The sequence below is a fragment of the Cricetulus griseus genome, chromosome 2, assembly GCF_003668045.3.
Source record: "Cricetulus griseus strain 17A/GY chromosome 2, alternate assembly CriGri-PICRH-1.0, whole genome shotgun sequence".
Taxonomy (NCBI): domain Eukaryota; kingdom Metazoa; phylum Chordata; class Mammalia; order Rodentia; family Cricetidae; genus Cricetulus; species Cricetulus griseus.
Genome location: NC_048595.1, coordinates 86,167,856 through 86,186,101, shown reverse-complemented (window position 1 = coordinate 86,186,101; position 18,246 = coordinate 86,167,856). Strand labels below are relative to the sequence as shown.

The 18,246-nt window shown below is 44.6% G+C and overlaps 1 protein-coding gene across 5 annotated transcripts in view; it reads left to right on the top strand.

Annotated features, from left to right (window-relative positions):
• Palm2akap2 (PALM2 and AKAP2 fusion) overlaps window positions 1–18,246 on the top strand; it is a 332,065-nt gene that overhangs the window by 109,819 nt on the left and 204,000 nt on the right. For 4 of the 5 annotated variants that reach the window (XM_027403043.2, XM_027403041.2, XM_027403042.2 and 1 more), the window contains 2 exons: window positions 16,601–16,715; window positions 17,700–17,721. The exons of the other annotated variant lie outside the window; for it this stretch is intronic. In XM_027403043.2, coding sequence (XP_027258844.1) covers window positions 16,601–16,715; window positions 17,700–17,721 — 137 coding nt within the window. The remainder of the gene's footprint in view (window positions 1–16,600; window positions 16,716–17,699; window positions 17,722–18,246) is intronic. 5 annotated transcript variants of the gene reach the window in all.

Genomic DNA, 18,246 nt, shown 5'->3' with positions numbered 1-18,246 from the left:
GGATGTTTCGTATGATGCAGCAAGAGAAACCCTAACTGAGACACAGTCCCACAGCACAGTCTCACGGATGTTAGATCTGCTAAGTGTTATGTCACAACCATTAACACACCTTCCCCACCAGAGCATGACTCCCCACTATGTAAGGACCCAGCAGCAATCTCTGCCTCAAGCTCAGCGCTCACTTAGTGAACATTGATGAATGACACTGACGGTTTTAGGCTTGTCTCTCAAAACCCCAGAGCCCCCTGCTTTACAAGCATTCTATGTGCCCTGATTTCTGCTTTGCTCACCTAGGCCTCTTTTCATTTCAAGCTTTTCCCCCTTGCCAGGTGACTGGTCCCCGAGCCTGGTATAGGACAACCAACAGCTGGGCCACAGCCTGACCACAGACCCCAGCTTCTGAGAGGAAGGAGCAGGGCTGGGCTCTGTGCCTCTGAGAACAAGCCAGAGAACAATGTCAGGAAGTGTCCAAGTGGGAAACAACCCGCTGGGCTGAGCCCGTTCAGAGCAGCTTCCTGATTGGCTTGATCTGCTCTTTGCAGGAACTCTTAGAATAGCTTTGGAATTGTCCCAGCAGAGAGACAAACTTCTCCACTGAAAAGGAGCTGTTACCTGGTAATGTCAAGCATGGAAAACATGGCTAGGAACACCCAAAAGCTCTGACGAAGTTTCCTTCAGGAAGGTCTGTTTGGATTTACCTAGCCTCCTATCTCCTCCTGCTACGGCCCCCACCCCACCCCACTCTGACCATTTTCTGAGTCTCAATGAACTTAGGCTCAATGAACTCACCATCTAGCCCTCTGAATGGCTGACATCCTCCCTTCTAGGGCTCAAATAGCAAAGGCCCTGTTTGTTCTTCGTTAGCTGGCTGGGTAGTTCATGGACACCCATGGTGCAGGTGGCCCAGGAAGCAATTCATGGACACCTATGGTGCAGGTGGCCACAGGAGGAAAGGGTTCCTTTTTGGAATTTTCTTTCTGCAGTATAATGTAAGCTCTGGCCCTGGATGAACACTCTTCCTGGCATTGTGGATGCAGCACATAAAACATGAGATAATGCTGTTTATGTTTTCAAGGGGGAGTGGTACCCAGATTCAATTTCTGTTCCAATGAATAGCCAAGCTCGGGCAAGAGATGGTGTGGGCAGAGGTTTCAATCAGCTGCCTCCCCAACCAGCACAGCTTTCTGTGTTTAAAGTATTGGAAAGAGCCAATTCTATCTCAAAGTGAGGAAGAACTGAAGGCAGTTACAACATGAATGTTTCATTTCTTCCTAGGAAATGAAGTTGTGTTGGCTGGCAGTTGATTTTCAAAGCACCAGCAAACCTAGCTCTGCATCTGATGGATGGCTGCTCATAGCTATTTAGCCTCTCTCAGCCTCAGGCTCATCCTCGGTCGGGTGTGGGTAATAATGGTAAAAAACTGAACCGTGCTTATCATTCCCATGTGGTCTAGATTGTGAAATATTCAGAGGCTGTTAGATTATTTAGTGGATGCTAAATAATCATTTCTTTCAATGAATTTTTATCCTTATTTTTAATTATTTTTATTTAAATGTGTGTGAATGTATGACACATATGTGTGCCCACAGAGAGCAGACAAGGGTGTTGGATTCTTTGGGATTCGAGTTAGAGATGATTGTGAGCCACATTATGGGTGCTGGGGGCTGAACTCCCGTTCTCTGGAAGAGCAACCGGTGCTCTCAACCACTGAGTCATCCATTTCTCCAGTCCCGAGCCAGACTTTAAGATTCTAACTTTTGAGTCTTGAAAGCACTGCTTTTCTCCCCGAGAGTGACTTCCAATACAGACAACAGGTGAAGTTGTGCTGATGAAGCTCTCTGGATGAACACACACACACACACACACACACACACACACACACACACACACATACAAATGGGAAATCCTGAGTCAGCAGGAGAGCTAACATGGAGTGCTGAATTTAGATTCAAACAATGAGTAAACAGGAATGTACCACGTAAACAATTTTCACAGTCTGGTATAGGAGCCCAGATGCTTCCTCCATGGGGTGTGAATGAAAGGGAATCATGGGGCAAAATGAAGTAAATACCAACTCTTCCATCATTCTGGCCCAATGCCAGCTTATCAGGGTCTTCACTTCTGCTTTTATTTAAGGAGTAAAGAAAAGTTGGTTTACACATGTAAAGGTACACATGCCTGCCGTCAGATGGAATTATGTATTGGGGATATCTGAAAGAAAAATCAGGGTGTGGTTCAGTACTTAGGAGTTCTTACAGAGGACCCCGGTTCAGTCCCAGAACCCATCTCCTCCAGTGGTTCACACCTGCCCTTCAATCCAGCTCCAAGGGGTTTGATATCTCTGGCCTCCACAGACACCTGTACTTACACTACACGCACAAACCCACATACAGACAAGCAGGCATACACATCATTTTTTTTTTAAAGAAAATGTTTTTAAAAGAAATGAAAATCACAGAAAACGTTGCAATTCCCTTTTTTGCCTTATCCCACAAGCAGACAGGTTTTTCCTTAGTCAGTTGTTCTGAGAAACCCAGAAGTGTCACTATTTTGAATTTGTTCTTTTCAGAGCCATTTTCTACAGAAGAAAATGAAGTGCAGGTTCGGTGTAGAGTCTGCTTGAGAACCATTTATGCATTCATGGGAATCATTTGCCCAATCAGCATTCACAGGCACCTTCAATGAATGGATCCTTTCCATGCCATCTGCAAGGCTAGCTAAATGCTAGAAGCCTCAGTCAAAGAAACAGAAGGGGTAGCAATTATCCTCAAGATCTTGGCTAACTCCTACTGGGGAGGGAGTCGCAGATCCACCAGCAAGTGATGAAAATGCAGTGGGTAGAAGTGTGTCTATGAGGTAAAGCAGCAAAGAGGTAGTGTACAAGAAGGACTTGCAGAAGGAGGCCAAACTAGAGTGGGTTCTGCAATAGTGGGCCCAGAGGAGAGGAGAGAGCAAAGGCAATCCAGACAGAGGGGCAGGGAGAGGCACTGAGAATACCAGTGTGTGCAGGGACCCACCAGGAAATCGTTTTCAGTGGCGTTAACAGCTCTTATCAGAGGCCTGTGGTGGCTTCCAGCATTGTTGGGGATGGCTCTTGGTCCAACAGGTTCCGCCGCCCTTGAGCCCCAAAATAAACAATCAGAGACATATATTAATTAGGAAGCTGTTGGCCAATGACTAGGTCTTCTTATTGGCTAGCTCTGTCTTAATTATTAACCCATTTCTATAATTTTAAGTATTTCCACATGGATCTGTTTCTCCTTTCCGAAGCTACATAGCGACTGTTTGTGCCTACCTTTCTTGGAATTCTCCTTGTTTCCTGGAACCGCCTATCTTCCTGCTGAACAGTGTTTTATCCATTAACTAATAAGAGAAACATATATACAGAAAGACATCCCCCATCATAGCATTGTGATGTGTTCCAAGCCTGGTCTGGATTTTAGGGTATTGGGGCTGTGTGGAGACAAACAGATTGGTTGGTGGGCCACTGTAGGCATTTAGAAAGACAATCTGCATTAGGGTTGAAGAGAAGATGGGATGAAAAGAGTTGTGGAGCAAATGTGCACACACACGCGCGCGCGCGCGCGCGCGCGTGTGTGTGTGTGTGTGTGTGTGTGTGTGTGTGTGTGCGTGTGTGCCCTGATATACGATGGTTCTGTCCACAGTTTTTCAACATCCTGGTGCCACTGAAAGTATGCACATCAATAGAAACCATGCTTCGGATTTTAAATTTTCACTTTTCCCAGGCTAGTCACACTTGGTAAAGTTTCTCTTATATGCTGGCCTGTGGCAACAGACACAGTTCCCAGTAACCATGGAGTTATTTCGGGATGAACACAAGTAATACTGTGCAGTAGAGTGGGTTGCTAAATTGTTCTGTTTGGGAGGTTACATGTATTATGGTGCATTTCTTGGGTAGCTCTATCATAAGGTATGGATCATCTGTATCTGTATGGTGATTGCCAAAGTATAGCAAGAACGTCCAGGGTATCTTAGGGAGGATGGATTGATCCTGATGCTGGCTACTGAGCTAAACCCAGAAGGCAGGGAGGGGAAAGCTTGAAGGAGGTGAGGCTAATCTTTCTTGGGTTGGGTTTGAGGTGCCTATGGATGGAGCATCTAGAAGATTTAAAAAAGCACTTGTACACGGAGGCTGGGGATCAGGAGTGGTGCTGAGAATGAGAATTAAATAGGGCATCAGCATGTAGGCAGGAATGATACAAGAGGCTGGATACGATTAGCTAGTTTCAAATACTGAACAAAGACAACATTGAGCCAAATGAATAATAAAGAAAAGCAGGTGAAGGGTGGGTGTTGAGAAAATGGCTCTGTTGGTAAAAGCCTCACTGGGTAAGTATGAGGTCCCGAGTTTGATGCCCTAAAGTCTGGGAAAGTCATGTATGGTAACACACCAGTAACCAGTCACAGCACTGAGGAGGCAGAGAAAGGAGGATCTCTGGGGCTTGCTGGTCAGCCAATCTAGCCAAATCAGGGAGCTCCAGATTTGGTGAGAGACTCTGTCTCAAAGAATAAGGTAAATGGTGATAGAAGACACTTGGCATCAACTTAAGGACTCTACACACATGGGCACCCCTCTTTACACAAACATGTACATACACACAGGAGAATAAAAAGGGAAGTGGGGCACATATTGGGAACATAATGCCTGGCTCCCCAAAGAGAAGAAGGGTCATTAACAGTATATTTAAAGATCAAGATTGGGTGCCTTTAATCCCAACACTTGAGAGGTTGATGCAGGAGAATCTCTACAAGTTTGAGGCCACCCTGCTCTACACAAAGAATTCCAGGCCAGGTAAGGATACATGATGAGACCCTGTCTCAAAAAAAATTAATTAAAAAAACAAACAAACAAGAAAGGTTGGGACTAGTAAACAAGGAGGACCCTAAAAGAGACAAACATTGTCCCTTGGAGAAAGGGAAAGGGTCAAGATCCCCTGAGCAAATTGAGAGCATGGGAAGAGGGGCGAGGGAGCTAGGAGAATGAGAAGGGAAGAAGAGGAAGGATGCAGAGCTCATGAGGGAGCAGAAAGGTTGAGTCAGGGGAAGAATAGAAGAAAGGGTATGTGATAGGCAGGGTTTTAGTTGTGGGGGGTGGTAGGGGAGGAAGGGAGGGAGAAGGGAACTGGGATTGTCATGTAATTCAATCTTATTTCTAATTCAAATAAAAAATGATAAATAAAAAAAAAGAAAGGTTGGGTCTGCTAGGGCAAACCTGTAATCTGAGTGCTTGGGAAACTGAGGCAGAAGATCATTAACTAGAGCCTATCATAAACACAGCAAATTGCAAGCCAGCCTTGGCTACTAAGGAAGAAAAATCCACAGCATGGCTTGCAGTTCAGTGGTAAAGTGCCTACCCAACATGTGTGAAGTCCTGGATTTGATCCCAAACGTTACTACATACACAAACAAACAAGGCAAAAGGGCCATGAAGACCTGTTAGACTTGGCAGTGGGGATGGCATGGACATTGTTGAGAGCAGGTTCGGTGGGAGCCAGCAGGAGGCAGAGGGAGGAAAGTGAAGATGCTAGGGTGAAGCCGAGATAAGCAGCTACACATGGAGAAATCTGCAAGAGAGATTTTGCCGTCACTAGAAGAGGGTGCAGGGCTGACAGTGGGCAGTCTTGGCTTTCCCACCACTGTCAGTGTTACAGGAGCATGGGGGTGGGGGCAGGCTGGGAAGAGGTTGGAGCAGAGCCTGGAAGGTGTGAACTTCCAGCAGAGGAAGTGGGACCGGACTTGGAAAGGAGGTGATGAAGAATGACCAGAGCTTTTCCTATGGAGAGGATATGACCTGGACATTTGGAATTCTCAAAAGGACCTTTCTCTTCTCAGCCACGTTCTCATCTGAGGGGTGACGTGGGAGAAATGAAATGGACTCCAGTTTCCACTGCCACCTTACACTCAGGGGAGGACCTGTTCTCTCCTAAGGACGAATGGAAATCCTGTTTATTTAAAAGCCCTGAACATTATTCATTGGGAAGTGCCACATGACCTACTGTGACTCCAGATAGGCTCATCTAAATAAAAGGAAGTGGTCTCCTTGTGAATGGGAGTCACAAATGACAAATATTTCTGGAGTGCCATAGAAACAGATGCACATCTTCCTGGAATGTGGAAAATGAATGTGGTATCACCTACTTGATGAAAACAAACAACACCCTTCCCAGTGGTCTATGTATGATACAGAAATGGAAAAATATTAAGTCTGAGAGTAAATACAGTAATTACTCTCAGAGCAAAAACAGGGATCAGAGAATGAAGTCTCAGCAAATCTGGGCTCCAGTCAGCAGAAATGAACAGGGCCCTACAGTGAGATTCACTGGACTCGCTGTCTTCTCTATTCTTGGGTCATTCTTTTCAGAAACTGGCGTAGGTCAGTTAGGTTGTTGATTTTGAGTCCAAGTCTCACATAGCTCAGACTGGCCTCAGATTCCTTGCACAGATGAGGTTGGTCTTGAACTCTTGATCCTTCTGCCTCCCCCGATGAATGAATGCTGTAATGACAGGCCACCACACCACTTTTGATTAGGTAGCCTCTATTCCTGGGCCGTGGAGGTGATCTCTCTGATCAGTAGTTTATCAGATGCACAGGGAAGCCCAGAGAAATATTTTTTCTTCACTCGATGAACTGAAAATTGTTTAAGGAGAAACAGATTGAGGAAAATGGAAAATTCTAGACAGACAAAATTCACAGCTTCCCTATACCTTGGCTTTTGTTTCTACAGTCACCTCTGAGACACATCTATCTATGTTTGGCTTCCAGTGCAGATCTGGAACCTCTAAGTCACCAGTGACTTTGGTATGAGGTGATTGAGATGCCACACTGCCAGGCCATCATTTAAGGCTCATCCTGATGATCTTCAGCTCATAGTTGGTGACATACAAAGATGCTTACGGTTGTGGTCAGTCGAGATACCCTGCTGAGATTTTTACAGCAGCAGGGATTTGGGGGTACAGTTCCAGCCAAGCCATAGTTACAAAGGTTGATTAGCAGTAATGAATTAAGTCTTGTCTTTTTTTTTTTAACCCTTCTGCTAAGTCACTGTTATGGTTCTGAGTTGTCACTATCTTCAGCCCCAAATCTTGGAAAACTTTTTAAGCATACACTCAAAATTCAACAATATATGTGTCCTGTATCAAATGGGATAAGGTGTCTTAGGGTTTCTGTTGCTGCACTGAAATACCATGCCCAAAAAGCAAGTTGAGGAGGAAGAGTTTATTTGGATTATACTTCCTTATTGCTGTTCATAATCAAAGGAAATGAGGAACCCAAGCAGGGCAGGAATCTGGAGGCAGGATGATGCAGAGGCCATGGAGGGTGCTGCTCACTGACTTGCTCCCTACGGTTTGCTCAGCCTGCTTTCTTATAGAACCCAGAACCACCAGCCCAGGGATGGCACCACCCACAATGGGCTGGGCCCTCTGCCATAAATAACTAAGTAAGAAAATGCCTTACAGCTGGATCTTATGGCGGCATTTTCTCAATTAAGTTTCCCACCTTTCAAAAACTCTAGTTGGAGCCGGGCATTGGTGATGCATGCCTTTAATCCCAGCACTTAGGAGGCAAAGGCAGAGTATCTTTGTGATTTCGAGACCAGCCTGTTCTACAAGAGCTGGTTCCAGGACAGTCTCCAAAGCCACAGAGAAACCCTGTCTCAAAAAACAAACAAAACAAAACAAAACAAAAACAAAAACAAAACTCTAGTTGGTGTGTCAATTTGACATGACTAGCCATCACAGTAGGCTTTATCCTGTGGGGATGTACACCCTGCTCAGCTCTAGGACTGAGTTGCCATGAAGCAGGGAAGAATGGGAATTGAGCAACTGACACTCCTTTGCCGCCTTTACTCATGTTGGACACATAAGGGGCTAGGGAGTTAAGCCTGCTCCTCGGAGCAGCTCTTCCTGTGGCTCTCATTTTGGCAGGCCTGGCAGACAGGCACCTCACTTGACTGCTCAGCTGTGAAACTGCAGTTCAAGAGGAGGGTGCAGGTGAACTCAGGACCTTCGGCTAGCCTGACAGCATCAGCTTTCATTCTGAGACTGCTTGTTGAGATTCACACTCATGTCAACTGAGCAGCAGTGTGGAACATTCCTGTGTGTCCCCAGTGCTGAGAACAGTTGGAAAGGCTCTGTCCAAGGTCAAGATTATTCTAGGATACAACCCAGTGGTAGAGTACTTGCTTGCTCCAGAATATACATAGGGTCCTAGAAATGTCACAGACATTTCTTTGGTATTTGTCTTGCCTTCTCCCACAACTGGTACTGAGTTCTCTTCATGAAGGAGTCTGGACATCACCCTGCCCCTAGGTCTTTCCACCATTCTTCTTGTACTCTCTGCACTACCTCATACCCCTCCACTATTCCTCAATCCATATCTGCTTTCTGCCATGTATAATTGGTTCCCTGGACCTTGGTTCCCCATGAGTTCAGTGTTCGGAAAGGTTCCTTATCAAGTTAGGTGTACTTCATTTTCTTTCTTTATCAACAATGACATAATAGTTCTGATGCAGATGTTACAATGATACTGTAATTGTGTAAATCATTTTTAGATTGTGGTGTGTGTGTGTGTGTGTGTGTGTGTGTGTGTGTGTGTGTGTGTGTACATAAATGTATTTGTGCACAGAGGTCAGAGGAGGGTGTCAGAACTCTTGGGGCTGGAACTTCAGTTGATTGTCACCCACCTGTTACGGGTACTGGTAATAGAATTGGAGTTCTCTAGAGGAGAACTGTGGGTGCTTAAGCACAGAGCCCTCTTCCAGCCCTAGAAACAAAGTCTTTAGTAAGATTGTTCTCTTTGGATTTGACTGAAAGACACTCAGAAAAAGGAAACACATACAGACTTCTGTAGGTCAGAAGACAAAGATGTAGCAGAGGATCATGGGAAGCAAGAACTTGGGGATCTTGGAAGAAGCACTGAGTGTCCATATCGGCCAGCTTTTCCCATCTCTCCTCTTTGTTTGCATCTTGAAATAAGGTTGATTTTCAGCAGAGCCTTGAAACCTAGGTATTTTGGAGTGAGGGAAAAAGAAACTGAACAGCACAGTGAATTGTTGAGCTGTGGACAGGAATGTTGGTGCCTCTCTGAAGTACCATACTGAGGCATGCAACTAGAGGGAGCCTGGCCTGGCTGGAAAAGCCATGCAAGGCCACAGGATATTCTGATATGAGTCCTCCTTCTGTCTACCATGCTTGTTTCTCTTTTGTGTCCTTAAAAGCCTAGCTAATGTGTGGTCTACCCAACCCTACCTGTCTTGCATAGGTTGGAAATTGCATTCATCTCTGGTCCCAACAGTGGCTTCAGCTCATAACAAGAAACCCAGAAGCAGACAATCCGGAGGTGGGGTGGTTGTTCCATTATGGCTTCTGGGTGCCAAGCTGTCCCTGACTTTCTGCACTCAGCTGTCCCTATCACATTCTTGCCTCTGTGGGCATTAGGTGACTGCTTCTCTAGTGCCATATCCCCTAGAGCCAACAGAACAGTGACTCCCCAAAGATGTTTACATCCTAACCTCGAAATCTGTGACTGGGTTAAGTTACATAGCAGAGGAGAAATATTGCTTGTGTTTGTCTGTCTCTGTTGCCATTAGAAAATACCACAGGCACTTTATGAAGAAAAGAAGTGAATGTAAATCAGTTTTGGAAGTTGAAAGTCAAAGAATAGAGCTCATTACTTTGGCTATAGAGATAGAGAGATGAGGCATGTAATTCAGAGATGGAGGCAGAGGCCCATGAGTCAAGATGGCAGATGGCCTGAGAGAGTTGGAAAAGGGGAGGAAATGGATACTCCTCTAGAGCCTCTGGAAGGGAACAGAACTCTGACAAGCATTGATGTTTGCCTGCTGCCCCCCAGGTCAGGTGGTTGACCTGTGGATCTGTAAGCTACTGTATAGTGAAAGCCAATGAGCTTGTGTGGGTGTCAGAGCAGTAACTGGAGACTGCTATACACTCTCCCATGAGGGAACCTGTGAGAAAAAAAGGGGAGCCAAGGTGTGTGCCACTGAAAGCAACACCCCTACTTTTGCAGAGCTTTTCTGGAAGTTATCACACACACACACACACACACACACACACACACACACACACACACACACACACACACACACAAACACTTTTGTGCATATGCTGTCCACCCAAACTGCTGCATGCTTGCCGTTAGCTACAATGGTAGCTGTGGTATGCACATGTCATCCAGGCTCATTGCTCTTCCTAAGAAAGCAGGATTAAGTTAAGGAAGAAGGAATGGTGCTGGGCAGACTACTTGGGCTTTTACCACACACAGCCACAAAACATTGTTCTTCACCATCCCATTGCCCTTTCAGTCTTTAGTGTGTGTGTTTATGTGGGTAAATCTCATTGCTTGACAGAGAACATTCATGAGCAGACTCTGCTTGATTTATCTTCCTGTCCCTTATGCTCAGCACATTGCCTGGTACAGAGAAAGTATTTGCATGAAACTAGATAGATGAACGCATGAGAGAATTTTAAGCAGGGGGTGATGGATGTACTTTACCGAGTCAGAGGTTCTTTGTGTTCTTCCATGAGGATGCTGGGGGAGGGGGCGGTGGATACATTTTACAAGACCCTTTAGCCATGATCCAGACTGTCTCCTGTGTTAGCTCTCTGCAGCTGTGTTGTGTTCTCACAGCCTTTTACAGTACTCTGTGCTCAGAAGAAACTGAGCAGGCTGGTCAGAGGCTGCTGTGTACCTGTCACAGCCCGTGGAGCCTCAGTTAACCTTGTGTATAAATTACATTTTCTGCCCATTCGTTATTTTTAGCACAGCAGTATCTACTTGGCACCCAGAGACCGAGTTAGGTTTCAGTCATGAAACTTCAAAGTGACCGCACATTTAACCCCAAGACTCTGTTTCTTTCGAGTTCCCCCGAGTCCCGAGACTCAGGTTTGTATGAGTGAGGTGGTAGCCTAGACTGTCCAATTACCTTAGCACCTAGCCCAAAGCCACAGGTATTGTAAGGAAACTCAGCTTCTTAGACCTGTCTTGCTTAGGCTTACACAGACTGCCATTCCCTCTAGTCATTACATTGGGGGTAAAACTCGGTTGGTATCACAAGGGTTTAATTTCCTTGCTTCCCTCCCTCTCTCTCCCTTCCTTCTCAGTTACAAAGCACAGTATCATGACCCAAATCTTTAGCATCTGAACCATACAGCTGAGCTCTCTGAAACCGAAAGCACAGGGGCAGGCTGTGGAGATGCAAGCCAGCCTGTGGTCATCAGGTCACAGAGAATTCTCAGCTACCTGGGGCTGCTACCCTGGAAGGAAGCTCCCTAGGGACAACACCTCCCCACTCCACCCCCGTACTTTTTTTAAAGTCAGCCATATTTAATATAATTTTGGTTTGTTTTATGATCCCTTGAAGTATCTGCTTCCATATTCAACCCAACGAACTCGGTAAATGTTGGGTTTGTGTTTACATGGATGTTAGCGAGCACTGCTTTAATCCCTTGACTTGACACTGCAAGCTGAGATCCTGGTCCCTGTTTATCCCATTCCTGTGAGATACTGTCTTCTCAGAATGGGTTCTCAGGGGGCATTTTAAAGGCAATTAATTGTCTCTAAACTAGGTGATCTAGTTAGATAAGTAGTATGTGATTTTTTTATTATGTTTTTATTTATTTACTTTGTGCATGTGTTTTGAGGAGTTGGGAACATGTGTCTCACAATGGATACATGGTCACCCACACTATATTTTAATTGAGCAGATACTGAAACTTATAAGGACAACATTAAAATAATTTATAACCCTACTACCCAATGACTGATATTTTCCCATTTTTTTTTTCAGCCTTTGTTAAAGGTGACCTACTTACAATTCAGATTTGGGGGAAGTAAGCAGGAAAACTTAAGTTCTTTGTAATCTCTCAACCTTAGGTAGTATTGGATAAATAAATGTATCCCTAATGTATGAATACATACATTTATGTATGTGTATATACCAAATATAATTGAGATATACACTATAAGGTATTATTAGAATATAAGTATAATTTTATGCACACACATATTTGACTGGTCTCAGTTGTTACTACAATAGTGCTATGTAACAAATTCCATCCAACCCAGCACTCAGAGGAGAGTTATAAATTCAAGACCAGCCAGGGCTACAGTAACAAGACCCTATCAAAACAAAGCAGAAGATAGGTTATGACAGTGCAAGCATTTAATCCTAGTATTTGAGAAGCAGACCTAAACGCAATGGTAGGCAGATCTCAGTGAGTTAGAGGCTAGCCTGGTCTACATACAGAGTTCCAGGCATGGGCTGCATAAGGAGACTGTCTCACATAAACAAAAACAACCTCCCTCAAACTTATCATCCTCAGTTTAAAGTTGTTTATTCTTTTTGACTCTTGCAAGCTGGGCTCTGCTGAGTGGCTCTGGGTTACATTGACTAGACATGCCTTCTAGCCATGAGCAAAACTCAGATCTTCTCTTTCTGGGGCCAGGGTTACCTAGTAAAGCCCAAGAGGTACAAGGAGACAAACACAATACAAACCTAGGCAAGCCTCTATTTGTACTTTTGTCTTGTTTGCTCTAATTTCATTGACCAACACACATCACATGGTTAAATTCAAAGTCAAGGGAAAGAAAAGCAAACCAGTGGCTAAGATCAACATTAGTGGTCCAGAGAAGTAGTTGTGCTTCCTGGGGAGGCAACGGTGAGAAGGATGGACACACACACACACACACACACACACACACACACACACACACACACTGTATGATGTGCCTGTGTGTGGGTATGTGCATGTGTAAGTGCAATGTCCATGGAGTCCAGAAGAGGGCATCAAATCCCCTGAAGCTAAAGTTGAGAGCAGCCTGATATGGGTACTGGTCCTTAAACTCAGGTCCTCTCAAAGAGAAATAAATGCCCTTAACTACTGAGCTACCTCTGTAGTCCCGAAGGGAGGGACTATTTTAAAGGATAGTATCTGAGGTTCCTGCTGAGATACTTTTTTTTTTTTTTTGAGATTTAGGTGAAATCTCAGAACTCACCTGGTCACTAGTTCCATGCATCCTGGCTAAGAGACCTCTGGCCCAGAAATTGCATGACTACACGCTGTAGATCACTTCAGCTGTCCCGTGTGTGCTGTTCTTATTCTGCTCTCATGCCTTTCATCCACTCCTCCCTAGAATAATTCACAGAGACATGCGCAGAAGGTTTTGTTGGACATTTGGGACAGCAAAGAGTTTTACATCTGCGCCCAAACCTCTGCATCACTCAGCCCCTCTCATTTGGACTCTATTTGCGTTCAGCTCACACAGCCATCCTAGTCAATGCCTGCTGGAGACTTTTCTCTGGTTTCAGGAATTCTGATTGTCTCGTCTCATGGTCTTGGTTCAACCTGCTTCGGCTTTTGTATTAATTCATTGAATGTTTGTATATTGAGCATGTGTGTCTGTCCCCACCTTGATAAATTTTTAATCCAGGTGGGGAAATTAATAATGCCCATTGCTACTGGGGGGCCAGGTAATTCTTCTCTTCTGGGACTGTTTGTGCCCCATAAGTTGTTTTATTAGCATCTCCTGTCTCCATTTGCTAGATGTCAGTAACACCGGTGCTTGTCCCCTGGAGTTATAAACAACCAGAGTAAAGATGTTGCAGACTTCTTCCAGGAGGAAAATCACTTCAATAGAAAACTGCTGTTAAGCCTGGCAGTGGTGGCACAAGCCTTTGATCCCAGCACTCAGGAGGCAGAGGCAGGTGGATCTCTGTGAGTTCAAGGCCCGCCTGATCCACAAAGCAAGTTCTAGGACAGCCAGGATTACACACGGAAACCCTATCTCAAAAAAAAAAAAAAAATACAAAAAAAAAGAAATGCTGCTATAACCTACAGTCGCTTTGATAAGAATGCTGATAAATAAGAGTAATGGGTTAAGACAGATACAGGAGCAGGACTAAGGTTGTTGCTTAATTGAATGAGTACTTGTCTAGCACATGTAAAGCCTTAGGTTCCATGCACAATTAACCAGGCATGATGGTTACATGCCTGTAATCTGAACTCTCAGGAGGCAGAGTCAAAAGAAGTTTGAGGCTATTCTGGAATACCTGAGGCCCTGTATTAGAACAAACACAATAACAGAAAGAGATACAGAAGAAGGGTAAGTCACCCCTACAGGTGACTCTCTGGAAACTGAAGGGGAAGTGGCATCTAAGTTGAGACTTCAGGAATGGTTCTAGGTGTGGGATGAATTTCTGGAAGGAAAGAAAAGTGTAGCACCTCAGAGCAAACAGAGAGCTGCTGTGTGAGTTAAGCACAAAGGGAACCATGTATGATAGTGACAGAGGGTCACTTGGCACTGGGAGGCAGGATACTTTGGGGTCCTGTAAGTTGCGTGACTCTCACTTTTCCTGAGCAGAAAAATGAGTGTGTCTGTCACTGTGGTCATTTGAGGAATGTACATTTCTTACATTCAGGAACTAAAAAAAAAAAAAAAAATCTGAGGTTGGAGCACAGTTCATGCCTGTGCCTTGATGCCCCTTGCCTCTCACAAATCTCACTCTGAGCTCTTTAAAAAAAGAAAAAAGATGTACTTATGCAGTGTTCTGCCTGCATGTACATCTGCAGGCCAGAAGAGGCACCAGATCTCATTATAGATGGTTGTGAGCCACCATGTGGTTGCTGGGAATTGAACTCAGAACTTCTGGAAGAGCAGCCAGTGCTCTTAACCCCTGAGCCAATTCTCCAGCCCTGCACTCCTCATTTTAAGTGTGAATCTAATATACATGGTAGCCAGTTCTCAGGAGAGCTGAGACAATGGAGAGGACAGCAAAGGAGATCTACCTACTTGCGTGTCAACTATAGCAAAGCTTCTATGATGGCCATGGGCAATGGCTAGCAGCAAAAATGGATGAGTGAATGACCAATGGATGAATGAGTGAATGAATGAATGAGTTGGAAGTTCAGACCAAACAATTCAAGAGGACCAGAAGTGTAGAGTCTTTTATAAAAAGACATCTATCTCTGCATAATACACCATGACCTGGTTGCAGTATAACAATGGCCCACTACCCCAATACATATGAGTTTTGAGCATGACACTGTGGAATCAATGCAGTAAGATCTAGGGCAGTTGTTGGGAGTGGGGGTGGTGGGACTGGTGTTAGACCTCCTGATTTACATTCTTGTGTCAAAGTTCTGAAATAGTTGCTACATACAAGTTCTTGATGATCTCATCTCTAAAATGGGGTTCCCTACTCATAGTCATTGAGGAAGTTAAGTGAAATAAACCATGCATATTAGTAAGGGTTCTATGGAGTAACAGAACTTACAGAATGAATATATATATATATATACATATATATATATATATATTCATATGTAAAGGAGATTTATTAGAATGACTTATAGGCTGAAGTCCAGCTAATCCAACAATAGTTGTCTATGAATGGAAAATTCAATAATCCAATAGTTGTTCAGTCCATGAGGCTGGATGTCTCAGCTAATCTTCAGTATATGCTGGAATCCCAAGGAAGTAGACTCTAATGCCAGTGAAGGAATGGATGTGCTAGCAAGGCTAGGGAAAGCAGGCAAAGAGCAAAAGCCTCCTTCTTCTGTATCCTTATGTAGACTTCCAGAAGAAGGTGTGGCCCAGATGAAAGGTGTGTCTTCCCACCTCAAGATCCAGATGTGTGTCTTCCTGCCTCAAACGTCTAGACTAGAAGTAGATTCACCCACTTCAAACCAAGCAAAAAAAAAGAATCTCTCACAGGTGTGCTTTCTATTTCTGGCTTGTAGTTCATTCCAGGCATAGTCAAGTTGACAACCAAGAATAGCCATCGCACCATGTGGATTAGTTCTTGGAATAGTGAACAAGTACTCAACAGCTAATCATTACTCCTGCCATTTTACTAGAATACAAATACTGAGCTTTACCCCAAGCACAGGCACGGCTGCTCTTCTGGAATATTCTCAGAGTCTCTTCCCTTCTTGAAATTATATGGAATAGTCATAGCAACTAAGAAATTATCCAGAAGTTTGGGGGCAGTTGCATCTGTCCCCTCCATTGTGTCTCTTTTTGGCAGTAGAGTTCCCTGAGAGAGAGAGACAGCAACTTCATGATTCTGACCACCAGCCACTTCTTAACACAGTATATTTCCTTTGAGGAACACTGTCCTTTTGCTCTTTGCCCTTTGCCCTTTGGCCATCCAAAGAAAAGAGACATTCTTCTGAGATAGCTAGGAGAATCTGAAGCTGTTTTCTTCCGGTCATATGTCCTGAGCTGTATGGACACAATCTACCTCTGAATAAGAAATATACACATCATCATTGATGTGTGTATTTCTGGGGTGCCAGGGCAATGGACGGACACCAAGCATGTTGCAGAGCAGTGGCCGTGAGGCAATGGAGGCAGTCCTGGGTCATTTTCCTTTGATCAGTGTCTTCCTGGCAACAAAGCTGGACGCACAGGATACTCCGTAATGGAAAAACCTTGGCCTGGTTTCTTGGTGTAGTGAACAATGGAAGGCACAGGTTTCTCAGCAGGAAGGTGGCTGCTTCCTTGCCAATGGATGGCAGGGCAATAAAGCATCTTGTCCTCTGTTTGTGTGTCTTCCAGGCTGGAGCAGGAAATACAAGCGCTCGAAAGTGAAGAGTCCCAGATATCTGCCAAAGAGCAGATCATCCTTGAGAAACTGAAGGAGACAGAGAAATCTTTCAAGGACTTGCAGAAGGTGAAGAAAGAAAAGCAGGTTTCTCTAAACCACTGGGGTGGGGGCAGCTCCCAGAGAAGCAGATAGAGCAGTGGTGCTCAACCTTCCTAATTCTGTGACCCTTTAATACGATTCTTCAGGTTGTTGTGATCACCAACCATAAAATTATTTTGTTGCTATTTCACAACTGTGATTTTGCTACTTTTATGAACTGTAATGTAAATATCTCATGTGCAGGATGTCTGATATGTGACCCCCAAAGGTGTCACAACCCACAGATTGAGAGCTACTGGGCTAGCCTGTAGCCAGAGAAGTCTGAACCATATGAAAAGAGGTCAAAAGTGCTAGGAACAGGTTCTGTCCCAGCAGCAGAGTGGCCTGTCTTCACTGAGAGGCATGGAGACAAGCCTGTTAAACTAATCCCTCTTATTTGCTGCTGTCCACACCCCATACCTCCCCAGTGTATGGAAATTCAAATTAAGCACTAGAATTGTAAGCCCAGTTCCTTTTCAGCGGATTTGATAACCATTCGGGGCTTTAATTAGAATTTGCCTTTTGAGTCTTTATTTTATGAAAGGGCAACACTGTAGCAAATGGGCGGGGATCCCAATACAAACCCTGTAAATGCATGCAACTACCCAATGTAAAAACAAATGGCTTGGTGTGGTAATACCAGAGACACCCTGGTTTCTCGTGACCCTATTTTTTTTTTGCCTCCTATCTCTGTGATAAGAAAAAAAACTATATAAAATTAAGTTCAAGATGGGATTTTTCTAACATAGTACATCCAACACAACAACTCAGAATAGTTGCTGAATGGTTTAAATCATCCCTCAATAAACTGGTTTAGTGTAAGTTGAGAATGACAGGTCCTTAACTGATCCCAGAAGTAAAGCAAGCTTGAGTTTTGCCTGCTGCCTGCCAAGTTCTGACTGTGTCTGGGGGTTGGGGTTGGGACATGCCACACATGCACAGTGACACTCTGCCCTGCTTTTGTCTCCACAGAGTTTCTCCACTGCTGATGGAGGTAAGTGCCCTCTGCCCTGCCTGTACACGGATGCTTTCCTCCTGACAGGCTGAGTGGTCCTCTTTCACACAGACCTACCAGGAGACACATGTGAAGTGACACTTTCTAAGGGCATCCGAGGCAAGGGGCAGCATCCTAGCTGGCAAGGGCCCCAGGAGGTCCACATTGCCATCGTTACTGCCTCTGCTTCTTGACTTGATACTTCTATGAACACACTGGCCAGCTCTCTTTTCCCAGCTCAAGTCTCCCCAAAGACTTGCTGTCTGGACTTTTCTTGAAAAGGGTTGACAAAAGAATGTGCTGGAGTCAGAACTAAGTCCCTTGTAAGAACCAGTCCACCTTCACCAGTCACTAAGTCTCCAGGTCGAATGAGAGGTGACTTGGTGTTTAGGAAACCCTTCTAAGGCCTCTGGAACTTTCTTTGGAAAGAATGGAAGGCCTCCTTCTCACCATCCTCCTAGAGTGCTAGAGTCTCTCTAGCTTCCCAGGGAAACTGGGCAAGTCATAATTTCCCTCCTTCCATGA